Source organism: Pelophylax lessonae (genome assembly GCF_965119305.1).
Source record: "Pelophylax lessonae genome assembly, chromosome: 7".
NCBI classification, from domain to species: Eukaryota; Metazoa; Chordata; class Amphibia; order Anura; family Ranidae; genus Pelophylax; species Pelophylax lessonae.
In genome coordinates, this window is record NC_138774.1 from 215,826,324 (window position 1) to 215,841,947 (window position 15,624).

Consider the following 15,624-nt stretch of genomic DNA (forward strand, 5'->3'; position numbering starts at 1 on the left):
TCAGTCTTTACACAGGAAAAGGAGGGGTACACTGACCATGACTGTATGGTTAGTAGTAATACACAGGACTTGCCACTATGGCTAACATAGGGGGAAATCAGGGAAAGGCTGGATAAAATTAACACAAACAAATCACCAGGCCTGGATGGCGTACATCCGAGAGTACTCAAGGAACTCGGTAAGGTTATATCTAGACCACTGTTCCTGATCTTTGCTGACAGTATTAGAAATGTACCAGGGGATTGGAGGAAAGCAAACGTGACTCCGATATTCAAAAAGGGTCAGAGGCATATACCGGGAAATTATAGGACTGTCAGTCTGACATCAGTAGTATGTAAACTTCTGGAGGGGATGATAAGGGACTATATCGTAGAGTTTACTAAAGACAACAACATCATCAGCAGTAATCAGCACGGGTTTACAAATGGGCGTTCTTGTCAAACCAATCTCTTAGCATTCTACGAGGAGGTGAGCTGTGAGCTAGATAGGGGCAGACCAGTGGATGTGGTATACTTAGATTTCACGAAGGCGTTTGATACAGTTCCCCACAGGCGCTTAATTTATAAAATAAGGTCTGCAGGTATCGACAGCGGGGTTTGCTCTTGGATACAGAGCTGGCTAAAAGGGCGCGTACAAAGGGTGGTAATAAACAGTGCATACTCAGACTGGTCTGAGGTAGTAAGCGGGGTGCCCCAGGGCTCAGTCCTGGGACCAACCTTGTTCAATTAATTAATAAACAGCATTGAGGACGGGATCAGGAGTTCTATATCAGTTTTTGCAGATGACACAAAATTGGGCAGGGCAATAACTGCACAGCATGAAGCAGATATCCTACAGAATGACCTGGACAAAATAACAGAGTGGGCAACGACATGGCAAATTAGGTTTAATGTGGAGAAGTGTAAGAGCGACTGCAATCGCTTGATTTATTCTCCCTGGAGAAGAGAAGCCTGAGGGGGGACATGATAGCAATTTATAAATATCTCAATGGGGATCTCAGCTTAGAAAAAAAGCTGTTCAGTCGTAGGGATTGCATGAGGACTCGAGGGCATACAATGCGATTAGAGGAGAAGCGTTTTAACCTTAGGCAACGTGGGGGGTTCTTTACTGTTAGGGCTACAAGATTGTGGAATTCTCTACCACAAGAGGTGGTTTCTGTGGGAAGTATGGTGGCTTTCAAAAGACTCTTAGACGTACATCTCAAGGATCAGAACATTCAGGGCTATGTGAGATGATTACAGCCACACACACCTACACAGGTTGAACTGGATGGACTATTGTCTTTATTCAACCTCAACTACTATGCAACTATGTAACTTATGTATGCTTTATTATGTTGAGAAAATCACTTTGAAAAACAAAGCTCCTCTCCTGAATGCAATATTGGTGCATTCAGATTTCAGCCCCTAAACTCCTGTAAAAGCCTGTGTACCTGGACACATAAGCTACAAATAGAGGGGCGTTTAGGGGCAGAAAAAAAAACATAGCTGAAGTGTGCATGAGGCCTTAAAAAGAAGATTGCGGGTGGATGAGAAAAGGGGAAACCAGAAATGTATCCGGCATTTTGTAATGGAGAATTCGACTTTCCCTTTCCATGTATGAGGAATGCAGACCTAAGTCAATGACCCAACAGCATTAAGTGACCCCTCAGCTAATTGTTTTCTTGCTTCCCCCTCTCCACGGGGATTCCATCACTCAGGATTTTGTGATGCGCATGGATGAGTGGATGAGTCATTCGCATGCAAAGAGACCACTGAAAGGCAAATTGAGCCATTTCCTTATGCACAATGCTGGCCCAGTGCTCCCTCTCTAGAGGCCAGGGCTTGGCAGACAGCGCATAATGAAACTGGTATATTAGAGAGAGGGAAAAAAAAAAGAAGAAGCACACAGACTTCTCCAGGTCAACAATACTGTATACACTATGGGGGTTGTTAAACTTAACTGCAGATCCTTACCTGCTTCTGTTTTGTAGATATTACGATATGCCGTTCCTGTGCACTTGCTGGATTCTTTCAAATAAGCTTCTAAGTGGGAGGTTCTGCCTTAGAGGCATGGTGGACGATCCAGAGACAATGCATTTAATAATCATTGATTTTGGGCAAAGTTTATCTACTGCAGCAACCAAGGCAGACTTTCTTCTGAAAAGCTAGCAGCATGCTGGTCTCCAACTTATATGCTTTATGAGCAACAAAGCAGAGACAAGAATGCAAGCTATGAAAAAAAAAAAGTGAAGTCGAAGTTCCTTATCAGAAGACTTGACTTATTTGGGTTGATTTACCAAATGCAAATAGGCTGTTCACTTTGTAAGGGAAGTTTCACTTTATACAAGGGAATTTGCCCCAGAGCTTAGTGAAGGTGGCTACGTTTCACTTTGCAAAGAATATCCAATTGCATGAAAAGGTAAATAAAAAAAAAACAGTATTTTTATTCGCACTTGATTGGATGATTGAAAATCAGCAGATCTTCACCTCATTCACTAAGCTCCGGTAAAAATTCTCTTGAAAAGTGCAATGTCACTTGCAAAGTGAACCAGCCTATTTGCCTTTAGTAAATGAATCCCAGTCACTCTCTAGATGTGCAAAGCTGGTAGAGACATCCCCAAAAAAACATGCAGCTGTAATTGCATTGAAAGGTGGTTCTACAAAGCATTGACTCCGGGGGCTGACTACAAATGCCTGCCACGCTTTTCACATATCTGTAAAAAATTTGAAAACCATTTACCATCTTCCTTCCACTTCACAATTATGTGCCACTTTGTGTTGGTCTCTTACATAAAATCCCAATAAAATACATTTACATTTTTTTGTTGCAACATGACAAAATGTGGAAAATTTCAAGGAGTATGAATACTTTTACAAGGCATTGTATGCCTATCAGAAAATCCAACCTATCAAAATAAAAAATAAAAAAACTTTTTAGGCAGAAAATGGTTCTAGTATCCAACCTCATTTTCCCCGCTGTCAGAGCTATTTTTTCTATAGAAGATGCTTTATTCAACAAAAAAATAAATTTTTGACTTACTGTAAAGTCCATTTCTCTGATGTTCATTGACAGACGCAGCTCCTGATCTTCTTAACCATTGGGTTATACTGCCCCCCTACAGGAGTAGGACACTAGGCAAAAAAAAAAGTCTGGCTACGTCTATGGGCAATCCCAGGGTGTATGCTCCCGCTCTCTGCTATAGGTACTCAGTTTTGTTGCAAGCAGTGTCAGGAGAATTACAACTCCACAGAGGGGTGGGTGCTGTGTCCGTCAATGAACATCAGAGAAGTAGATTTTACAGTAAAATCAAAAATCCCCATTTTCTCTTTCGTTCATTGACGGACACAGCTCCTGATCATCTTAACCATTGGGACATCCCAAAGCAGTGTTAAACATGAGGGGTGGGAACAGCGAAAAATAAATTCCCAAGGCTAACTATAGCCAACCAGGTAAACAGGAGCTCAACCAAAACAACTGGAGCTCACCTGAAAAGAACAATACACCCTCAAAGAGGACCAGGTCCTCTAAGCAGCAGCCTGCAAAACCTTGCAGCCAAAGGAAGCATCCGCAGATGCCAACACATTCCCTTTTTTTAGAACTTTGTGAAAGTGTACTCCGATGACAAGGTGACCGCCCTGCAAACCTGCGTCACTAACGCCCGATGATGGAAGGCCGAGGAGGCACTGAGCGCCTGAGTAGAACGCGCCTTGACAGAGAAAGGAGGAACCTGACCCTTGATGGAATAGGCCCGAACCACCGTCTGTCTGATCCATCTAAAAATGGTCAGGTACACACAAGGAAGGCAACACAATGTCTTCATTCAAATGAAAATCAGAGAAAACTAAGGCTGCAACTACTGATTATTTTCATAATCGATTAGTTGGCCGATTAATCGGATAAAATTTAAAAAAAAAAAAAAAAAAACGTAAAAGTGTGGCGTATCATTTAGTTATTAAGTAAAGTTTAAAAAAAAAAGAATTTATTCTTGAATATCTCTATGCAGTGGTAAATACAAATAACCAGCTATACGATAAGAAAATATATGCCAGTGCTCAAATCCCAATAGCTTGTTCATGTACTTGAACTATCAGGTGCTAAAGGGGTGTGAACACATTAACAATACAAATTCTGGATGGACCCTCTGCACACGGCTTTACACCCTTTCCAGCAAACTATGCGATAAAAACAGGGATATTTAGTTCACATATATTGCAATACTGTACATATTTAAGCTGACCAACTGCGACAAAGAAATCCCTCTTCTGGTCAGTCCTACACTGCTTTGCCACTGCAAATGCTACGGTGGACACCATGCCAACCTCGGGCATAAAGACCCAAGATGGGGGAGAGCTACTAGGTTCAGATCTGGTCACTGACCTGTGTTACAACAGAGAAAAGATATACCTGTGCTCAAATCCCAATAGCTTGTACATGTACTTAAAACTATCAGGTGCTAAATGGGTGTGACCACATTAACACTACAAATTCTGTATGGACTGTATGGGAACTAAATAGCTCTGTTTTTCCTTTCATAGTTTGCTGGAAAGGGTGCATAGCAGTGTGCAGAGGGTATCTTTCAGAATTTGTAGCTATATGGTGAGGGATCAAAATATCGACTATACTCTAATAACAGACAGAAGAGATGCAGTATATATACTAGTGTTGCACCAATACCAGTAGTGGTGCCGATACTAAGTATTTGCACTCGTGCAAATGCCTATACTAAAAACTATACCCGTTTTTGGGGATTTCATTGACTTGCATGGAGTTTGTTAAATGAAGTTGCAAGCCGCAAAGAATCTAGGAGGTCCAAATTACACTGATTTGCGGCTTTGAAATCAAGCTGAAGTAACGCAATTTCAAAGCCACAGAAGAACGGTTCTTCATAATTGTAAAGAAACAGTAATAATTTTTCATTAGTCTAAAAAAAACGACAAAAATAAGTATCGGTAATTGATATCAGGGAGTACTTGAGAAAAAGTATCAGTACTCGTACTTTCTCTTCTGGGGTGCCCTGTCAGCACTTCTTGCTCCTCCGGTCTTAAAAGTGCCCCTATAGCAAGCCCCAAAGTATAATATAGAGTTCCCCTTTAGCAAGGTATGGGACTACATGTCCTATGAGGCATTGCTCCTTGCACATTCACAAGCTTATTGACATGTATGGAGGGTGTACTGAGCTGTATGTGTGCTGCACTGTGTATATTGACATGTATGGAGGGTGTACTGAGCTGTATGTGTGCTGCACTGTGTATACTGACATGTATGGGGGGGTCGGAATAGGTTCAAGGGGGTTCAGGATCCCACTGAAAGTGAGACAAGCAGTGAGACAGATCGGGAAATGTCTCACTGCCTGTGGTTAGCCGTGTGCAGTGTCAGCTTCCTGGTGGGATCGTGCAGGAGGGATCCCAAACATGCCCAAACCCATCTCTAAGGGAGGGTGTACTGAGCTGTACGTGTACTGCACTGTGTATACCGACATGTATGGGGGGGGGGGGGGTACTGAGCTGCATGTGTGCTCCATTGTGTATACTGACATGTATGGAGGAAGTGCTTCCGTATTTCCGTATATGTAAACAAATAATGCATTCTGTAAGCAGGCCAACTAATTGGCTGACCAACTAATCAATTATGAAAATAGTTGACAAATATTTTTATAAAATCGATCAGTTGTTGATTAATTAATTAGTTGTTTCAGCCCTAGAGACAACCTTTGGAAAGAACTACGGACAGGGGCGAAGAACCACCTTCTCTCTATGAAACACCAAGTAAGTTGGACGACAGGATAACGCCGCCAATTCTGACACTCGGTGCGCAGAGGTGATAGCTACGAAAAAGGCCACCTTCTGGGACAGCGTAAGCAGGGGAATCTCCCGAAGGTTCTCAAAAAAGGTAGGTTACTGGAGGATTGGGAGCACTAAATTGAGGTCCCAAGACGATAACAGAGACCACACTGGAGGAGCCCAGTGCCAGACTCCCTGAAGAAAAGTACACAACAGGGGGTGTGTGGCCAAGGGTCATTGAAAGACGACCGCTAAAGACGAAACCTGGCCCTTGATAGTACTTAAGGCCAGTTTCTGCTCAACCCCCCCTTGAAGGAAGATCAAGATCAGAGCCACCGAAAAAGAACGAGGATGAACCCCAAGAGACTCACCACGCAATGTATGTCTTCCATGTACGTTGGTAGATCTTCCTAGAAGTAGATTTCCTAGCTTTTAACACCGTTGGAATCACAGACTCAAACAAACCTCTATCCATCAGCACCTGGCATTCAACAGCCAAGCCGTCAAAGCCAGCAACTGTAAAGGAGGTTGGAAGATTGGTCCTTGGGACAGCAGACCCTCCGAGGGGAAGCTTCCAAAGAACGTCGCCAACATCCGCACCAGATCGGTGTACCAAGCCTGGCAAGGCCAGTCCGGGGCCACTAAGATGACCAGAATCCATTCTGCCTTGATCCTGCATAGAAGTCTTGGCAGAAGCTTGAGGAGGAAAGGCGTAAATCAGACGATACTGACCCCACTGGGCCACCAGCGCGTCTGTGGCGTCCACCAGAGGATCCTGTGACCGAGCCACAAACCTCTGCACCTTTCTGTTGAGCCGGGACGCCAACAGATCCATCTCCCGAATGCCCCACCAGAGACACCACTGATGAAACCTCTTCGGATGAAGGGACCACTCCCTTTGGTCCAACACCTGCCGACTGAAGTAAACCACTTGCCAGTTTTCCACTTCGGGAATGTGAACAACGGAGAGGTCTGGAACTAACCATTCTGCCACCTTAGAATGCCGGCTACCTCCACAGCCACCAGGACTCTTCTTGTGCCCCCCTGGTGATTGACATAAGCCACGTCCGTGGCATTGTCCAATTGAATGCGCACTGGACATCCCTGAATATGATCTGCCCAATGTTCCAGGCACAGTCTGATCGCTCAGAGTTCCAAGACATTGACTAGATTCTTCCAGTGTCCAGATCCCCTGAGCCGAATTTTGGCCGAGGACACCTCCCCAGCTGGACAGGCTAGCATCTGTGGTGACAATTGTCCAAAGCAAGGGGAGGAAAGATTTGCCCAGCCGAAGCGCCGGAGAACAAATCCACCATATCAGGGACTCTTTCCTTCCCTGGCTCAGCTGGATCGGATTGTTCAGAGACTGCCGAGTCTTGTCCCATTTGGCCAGAACCTCCCTTTGCAGGGACCTCGCATGGAACTGTGCAAACAGAACGGCCTCGAAGGTAGACACCAACAGGCCCAGCATCCCCATGCAAGTCTGGAGGGATTACCATCTGCTGAACAGCAGGAGACGCATCGCAGCCTGCAGTTTCTGGAGTTTGTGCAGAGGAAGGAGCACTCTGGCTAAGGCCTAGTCTAGAGTCAGACCCAGATAGTCCAGCTTTGTGTTTGGAACCAGGAGCAGACTTCTAAAAATTCAGAGTTCGTATGGCGATTTCCAGGTTTTCCACTAGAGCAGTAGGAGACTACGCTCGTAGAAGGAGGTCGTCCAAGTAGCCCAGTACCGCGATCCCCCATTGACGTAACAATGCTAGTGAAGACCCCAGGAGCGAAGACCCCAGGAGCAGAGACAAAACCAAAGGGTAACGCCACAAAGTGATAATGCTCCTCTCCCACAGCAAAGCGGAGGAAGCGCTAGTGACCGGCACACATTGGAGTGTGGAAGTAAGCATCCTTGATGTCGACAGGGGCAAGAAAATCCCGGATGCAGGGATGCCACCACCATGCAAATGGACTCCATTCTTAACTTCTGCACCCACAAAAGCAGTTCAGCGTCTTAAGGCCCAGAATTGGGCGCACCTTGCCTTCCTTCCTGGGAACTGTAAACCGGTTTGAGTAATAATGCAAATAAAAAATATCAGGTGCGCTAAACAAATGTGTTCTACAAAGTGAAACACTAAAGAATAAATTAAATAAACAAGTGTGGAAGAATGACCAATAAACCTAGGTCTATCCTAAAGTAAATCGTTGAACATGGTGTATAAACATACAACACTATTAGTGAAATTCAAAAATCCAAATGAAGAGACCACTATAGTGATAAACGTGGCACAAAAATGCACCACGAAACAAAATACATAAAAAATGGTGAAAAAAGTGCAAAAAAAAAAAAAAAAACAACAAATGGTAAAAGTCCAGATATAAGTGCCCGTGATAAGAAAAGCCACAGCCTCCGCCTTCCTGTCAGCCGGGTCTTTAAAGGCTGGGGAGGTTTCAACCGGAATCATGGTTGCCTTGTTCAATCTGGAGACCGGAGGGTTCACCACCGGTGGAACAGTCCCCTTTTTAAGAAGGGACTCCTCAAAGGGGTACCGCATATCAAATCGCTTAGGGACCACAAGGGGACATTTTAGCAGTTCCCATTCCTTAGCGACAATGTTGTCAAAATAGACAGGGAAAGGAAACATGTTTGCCGCTCGAGATGGCTTGTGAGTGCCAAGGTGAACTGACGCCTCCATCTTTAAGGTCTCACGCACAGATACAATCAGTGCAGAATCATCCTCACTATCTGAGAACTCAGGGTGCGTGGTCGCGGACCCAGCAGAGTGTCCCACGTCGGCCGAATCAGATTCAGGATCTGAGGAGACAGATGAGGCAGGGGAGCTTTTTGCTAGCCCGTTGCCCAAAAAACCACCTTCACTCGAGACACAATGACTCCAGGATCGCCGTCAGTGCATCGATGGTTGGTTGGGACCCGGTGGGCCCCGCAGCCTCTGAAAGGGGACCAGGTGGGGAAATGTGCTCCAAAGACTCCATGAGTCAATAGGGGGACCCCACAAGAAAAGGTGTAAAAACACTGCTAAGGACACCTCCCCCCCTTCAGCAGCACCACTCGGTTGCCAGTAACAGAGCATCTAATCGATTCTCAGCAGACAGGGAGAGGACCCCACCAGACTCCCCACCCAGCAGAAACCGGCACCTGCAGCCACCAGGATAATCTGCACTCCTTGTGCGGCGATCAGCAAATGAAAAGATGCAGGAGTCAGCACCAGGGGATGAGGGGCTCACACGACCAAAATCGCCCGCCCACAGTGCTCCACTGTCATGGCCGCCGTTTTTTTTTTAATGGCAAACCCCTGCAAAATGGCCGCTGGACTACACAAACATGGCCGCCGTGCATTGAGCACACAGGCTACAGCAAAATGGTAGCACCAAAAAATGGGAAAGACAAGAAGGGGTGCTCCTGTCAGGAACTGCCAACCAGGTACAGCCCCCCCCCCCAGCCGATCGCCAAGTTGCCGGCGGTGCACTGCCCCTATCGCCAGCACAGCACCTGCCCCCACCCCAGGCGGTAGACCAGGCCACCCCACAGCCCCAAAAATGGAGGCGAGGGAGGGGCAGATGGGGGGGAGATAGGGACCACTTTCCTGATGAGGGCAGTGCCTAATGGGAAGGAGGGGAACCCAGGGGTCACACTGTCCCATGGAGGTGCCCACGTCCACCCCAAAACCCTCCAGGGGGTGAGGGGGGACAGTCATTTACCAAACTAGGAACCAGGCAGGCACCGCTTTATACAGAACCTCTTCTCATTCTAAATGGAGGGGGCTGTCGGCCAGAAGGAATGCTGCGACTCGGGCCGAGACCCCGGTCATAAGCGACCTCGCAAGGCGTTTAACTGGGGGCTATGTCACGGCCGACCTGGCGCAGAGCTGGGGTCTGCACGCGCTCGCTGGCTAGACTGGGGTGACCACTGGATCTAGATTATCCAGCCCGTCGCCCATCCTGGCAGTTGATTGTAGATCTCACATCCGCTACCCCAGCCAACAAGTGCAGCAGGGAGCTCAGAGGACATTCCTGCCCTAGTCACCCACCCCCGGGGTGGCGAGCAACCCTGCTCAACCCCCCGTTGCGCACCAGGAAAAACCTGGCCAGCAGCAACTCCAACAAGCCCCCCTTAAGAACCTGTGGCAAAAGCCAGTACCTGAAATAAATAAATGACCTCAAAGAAAAAATTGCCAGGACCAGAGAATCCCAGCAAGGAACTAGGTCCTTACTCCTGACTAGGCAGAAAAAAAAACTGAATACCTATAGCAGAGTGTGGGAGTATACCCCCTGGGACCGCCCATAGGCGTAGCCACCTTTTTTTTTCTGCCTAGTGTTCTACTCCTGTAGGTTGGCAGTATAACCCAATGGTTAAGATCAGGAGCTGTGTCCCTCAATGAGCGAAAGAGAAATGTGTTTTTGGCAATCATTAATACTTTTGAGTGATGTAATGACAAAACAATACATATGCCTATTTTTGTATAACCGAGGTGTTGAACGGTCTTGGCATATGGAACTCAGAGAAAAAAAACTCAACTTGTTCTACACTCACCACGCCATAGTCCACTCCATTGGTAATAGTGTGCCGCCTATGCTCCCCTCTAGTGCGCTGGTGGCGGCACTGCTCCAACAAGCCTTGACTGCTGCTCTCGCTGTTGGATCTACACATATTCTTAACATCCTCTCCTGCCAAGGGGGAAAAAAAAAAGACACCATTATCAGACCACAGGCAGTAATTAAAGTGTTACTAAACCCAGAAGCCTGCATTCAATAAATCTGGTCTCCCACAGTACACAGAACATGGAAATGCAATCATTTCAGTAAATATAAACTGCTAAATGCCTTTTCTCATCAGCAGTATATAGCAGTCTTGTGACTTCTATCAGTGTCTGGTTAAAGCTTGTAGGAGGAGTTTCCATTCTGCTCTGACTATCCTATGAGGCTGCATGACCCCTGACTTTATGTCTGGATAGAGCCGATTGGCCCTATGCGGATCACAGGCACTCTTCCAAAAAAATAAAGCAACTCTTTATCAATACACACCAAACTGAGCATGTGCAGAGTGCCTCCAGGGCTCTGTTCTATCAGCAGATAGAATGGGGACAATAAAAGAAGGGGAGGGGGGGAGGGGGAATTAAAGAAGACCAGATCAAACAACCTTTTTACACAATATAGAGGATTAACCTCTTAGGTTCCACTAGGAGTATAACAAGCATGCTTTGCTGCATATACAGACTGATTTTACTGTTGTGGGTTTGTTAACACTTTAAAAGCAGGGTTCCAGCCTATTTTGCAACTTTACACCGTTAGATTAAAATAACCTGAAAAGAATTGGATAATTATACATTTTTTTTTTGTTTCACTTACCTTCCTTCCACTTCCTCCCTCTGCGGCTGCGGCCCCCGACGTCACCTCATCCTTTGCATTGACTCCTGGGAGATGAGCGCCATCAATCCCAAGAGTCAATGCGCCTGCACCGGTGTCAATCGTCACTTCCGGTGCAAGCGTGTCCTTCTCTGCCGAATGGAGAACAGCTTCTGGGCATGCGCAATGAGCTGCGGGATGACGCGCCTGCACCGGAAGTGACGAGCATGGCATTCTGGGACTCCAACATCCAGGAAGAGGGACGCAAAGAGGGACGCTCTGGCTTCAGCTGCCCACACCGCAGATGGCAGCGATGGACAAGAAATTTTCAAGGTAAGTTCTTCTTCTTACAGGTAAGCTAAACAGGGGACAGTTCAGAGGCTATCGTTGCTTAAAGAGGTTGTAAACCCAAAATTATTATTTTTTTCACCCTGAAAGAGAAACACATAATGAGCTAGTATGCATCGCATACTAGCTCATTACGAAATACTTAACTTAGAACGAGCCCCCGCCGTGCCGCCCGCTTACCTCTATGACGGGCGACATGTTCTGTCGCCCGTCTTCCGGGATCGCGGCATCCGGCTATCTGATTGGCCGGAGCCGCGGTGACGTCACTCCCGCGCGCACGGGGCTCTGAAGGAACGGCACCAGCGGCCGTTCCTTCAGAGCGCATGCGCCAGTGACGTCACTGGCTGCATGTAAGGTAAATATCTCCTAAACAGTACATGTTTAGGAGATATTTACAGTACCTATAGCTAAGCCTTATCATAGGCTTACCTATAGGTACAACTTGCAGAGGAGGGTTTACTTCCTCTTTAAATGCACTAGCCCTGACTGTCCTGGGGGTATTTTTATCCCCAAAAAATATTTTGCCCGGACCTCCGCTTTAACTATACAGACATCATCCAGAGGGAGTAATGTTACTAAGGGACACCACACTCTGGCAATCAAAGACTTCCAATGCAGAGCTGTATTTGATATCAGCACAGGAGACCAATATAGGGTACTTATGAGAAGACATACAAAAGCTTTTTCAACTTGCGTTACCCCAATAGGGTCATCGTAAAGGGAAGATGCCATGATACTCTACCATTGTTGATTTAAAGCTCCAGGGCTGTCATTCCTGTCCAGACTTTTTCCTAGTGAGTCACTAACCCAAACCAAACTCTAGGAGGAGAGTTCTAACCCAGCAATTCCCAACATGAGACACTTCCCTTTGCCTTACACACTGGCAGCCAATTGGATGAACTAAGCGCTGTCACATGTGGCAGGGGGAGAGTTCGTACCCTGTGTAAGCTCTGGCCAAAACAAATGGAGCTCACACAGGGTGCATGGACCGGGCAAAGTGATTAGTAGGGAGGAAATGAGGTTAAGAGTATGTACCACTGGGGAGGAGGGCTGTACAGTGAACCTGAAGACTTTTCCTCAACAAGCAGAACAGAAGTTCAACATAAAGTGGTTGTAAACCTCAGACATGAAATATGAACAAAGCATATCCCTCTATAATGTGTATTTGTCTCACTCAAGAGCAATAAGTGCTGTGATGAGCATGAATCACTTCTGACAAGCTTTCCTGACACCAAGAGGAAAATGGTGACGGGGGAGGGAGCTTCAACACACAGCCTGTGATTGACAGACTCAGCTCTGTTCTTGTGTGCAGTGGTGTGTGTCCCTTCCTTCTAATCAGCTCTCAGAACTCTCCTCACTGAGCTCTCTAGACTTCAGTCCTCTGCCCAATTTTTTTTCTGAACTCCCACATAAGCTTTATAATTCGGTACTTTGAACAGATGTAGGTTTTTTAAGGCTGCAGAAAGAAAGGTACAACTTATGTAGGAGAATTTGTTTAATCTCTGCGATGTTCATCCCACCTGAAGCCAGTCATTTCATTGGGCATATGGAAGGTTTTATAACCACCTTAATGAGTGAAAGATCTGAAACAGAATTCTCACCATAGATAGTCATGTAAGAAGTCCAAATAAGTCCTACTGATTCCATTCAATGGCCAATAACGCAACGGGGAAACCAAAGGCAGACTTTTTAGCTGAAGTCAGTATTCACACAGCTGGGCTCTAAAATGTTAGGGCCCTTACGCACCCTTGGGGATGGCAGAAAATGTGTGTTGGCACCTCTCACTGCCTTCACTATCAATCTACGACCAGCTTACATCACGAAACAAGGCCAGCTAGACCAATCTAGAGGTCTTCCTTAAACTTCTTCTCACACAGGATAAAAAGGGAGGGCTGTGCCAACACATGGAATTAATTATTCAATGGTCGCCCCCCCGCCCATAGCCCTGGAGCTCCTGAACTGCTCAGCTGCAGTTCATTCCCTGTGGCCCCAGCAGACGTGAATTATTAAAAGTCTCATCAATAATCCGTAGTATTATAGTTTGCAGAGTAAAGAAAAGAGATTCCTATCCCGAAGCAATGCCCCTACCCTGCTTCATATATAAAACCAAAACCGGATTTTCCCAATAGTTTTACAAGAACATTTCAAGTGTTTGCTACATGCCCACACCCAACTGCATCCTCAATGCTTCAATAACTGACTCCAAGTTTGTTTTATGTAGAGGACTTGTAGGTCATCATTAGGAGTTTTGATTGTTTTATATCCTTTTCAGCATGTGTGGGCCATCACTTTGTGCTTCTCCATTTAAATGCTTACCAGATGGTATTTAGTTTACTAAAGCGAATTGTGCATCAATAAATGATCAAGCTAATGTTTTCATAAACTATTCTTTTTGCCAAAAGTAATTTCTGGATTGATTTGTCAAGCTGTACCAGAGTGCTCAGGGAATCCCCACACTTTGTATGCAAATAAAAATATTTTTGGCAAGTAGACGTTTAGGATGCATACAAACTATGCAAATTTTGGCCAGATTCTGATCAACTGTCCAAAATGTGTTAGGTTAACAACCCTGTTGGCTGCCTCCCATCCCAACATCTCTCGATTATAAAAAATAAACCAAAAATCAATGAGTGTATACCCAGCCTTAAAAAGAGAAAGAAAGAAAGAAAGAAAGAAAGAAAGAAAGAAAGAAAGAAAGAAAGAAAGAAAGAAAGAAAGAAAGAAAAGAAAGAAAGAAAGAAAGAAAGAAAGAAAAGAAAGAAAAGAAAGAAAAGAAAGAAAAGAAAGAAAAGAAAAGAAAAGAAAAGAAAAAGAAAAGAAAGAAAGATAAGAAAAGAAAGATAAGAAAGATCCTGATCCTTTAAAGCATGATATACAACATAGTGCTTGTGCGGTGTCATCTGTCCCTCTCTATGTTCTGAAAAAACCTGGTTGATCCTGCATGTTCCTGTGTCCACCTATGCAAACTGACCATATTATAGGCAGGTTAAATTTACCCAAGTTGATCTATTGGTCAACTTGGGTACAACCAGTCTGTCGGATTTTATATAGGGTTTTTGCTACCGCCTGTTAACCACTTCAATACAGGGCACTTTCACCCCCTTCCAGCCCAGGCCAATTTTCAGCTTTTAGCGCTGTTGCATTTTGAATGACAATTGCGCGGTCATGCAACACTGTACCTACACCAAATTTATGTCATCTTCCCCCCACAAATAGAGCTTTCTTTTGGTTGTATTTGATCACCACAAGGTTTTTCTTTTTTGCTAAACAAGTAAAGAAAGAAGACCGAAAAGTTTAGGTTATAAAATGTTGTAAAAAAATGTTTTTTCCTGCACTGACGAGCACCGATGAGGCCGCACTGACATGCACCGATGAGGAGGCACTGATGATGAGGCACTAATATGCAGCTCTTATAGGCGGCACTGATGGGCACTCATAGGCGACACTGATGGGTAATGATGGGCACTGACAGATGGCAATGATGGGCAGCACTGTTAGATGGTAAAGATCGGCAGCACTGATGAGGAGGGCACTGACAGGCTCCCTGAGCACTGAATGGCATCCCTGGTGGTATGGGTGGGCAATCCCTGGTGGCCATGGGTGGGCAGTGGGCAACCCCCCCCAAGGGTCTGCACTGGTAATCAATGCTCTGATTACCAGCACAGACCACCCCCCAGTCAGGAGAGCCGCAGATCAGCTCTCCTCTACTCGCGCCTGTGAGGCGTGAACTGAAAAAATGCGACCAGCTGTTATTGGACACAGCTGATAACATGGTAAAGAGCCTATATCATAGGCTCTTTACCGGGATCAGAGATGGGGTGTGTCAGCGTGACACATCGCACCACCGATCGCCACTCTGCGCGCCCCCTGGGGCGTCATAGGACGCCCAGTCAGGATGGGGCAACCACTTTGCATCCGTCATTTTGCTAAATGACGGGTGGGAAGTGGTTAAAGTCGCTAGAAATAATCATGGTGTTCTCCTGGCAGGGACAGCTTACCCTGCTCCGTCCCCGCCGGGAGAACACAATGGCTTTGTGGGAGGGATTCCCTCATCAACACTCACTGAGTTGATGGGGGAAATCAAGTGATTTTCTTTCCTGCAATCACAAGTTGCAGGAAAAAAATTTGTGCCATCTATGGCCAGGGTTCGGCACACCCAAGC

The 15,624-nt window shown here is 45.9% G+C and overlaps 1 protein-coding gene across 1 annotated transcript in view; it reads right to left on the bottom strand.

The window, feature by feature from the left end:
* SAPCD2 (suppressor APC domain containing 2) overlaps nt 1–15,624 on the bottom strand; it is a 57,137-nt gene that overhangs the window by 20,306 nt on the left and 21,207 nt on the right. Inside the window, exon 2 of the mRNA XM_082262843.1 lies at nt 10,303–10,436. Coding sequence (XP_082118969.1) covers nt 10,303–10,436 — 134 coding nt within the window. The remainder of the gene's footprint in view (nt 1–10,302; nt 10,437–15,624) is intronic.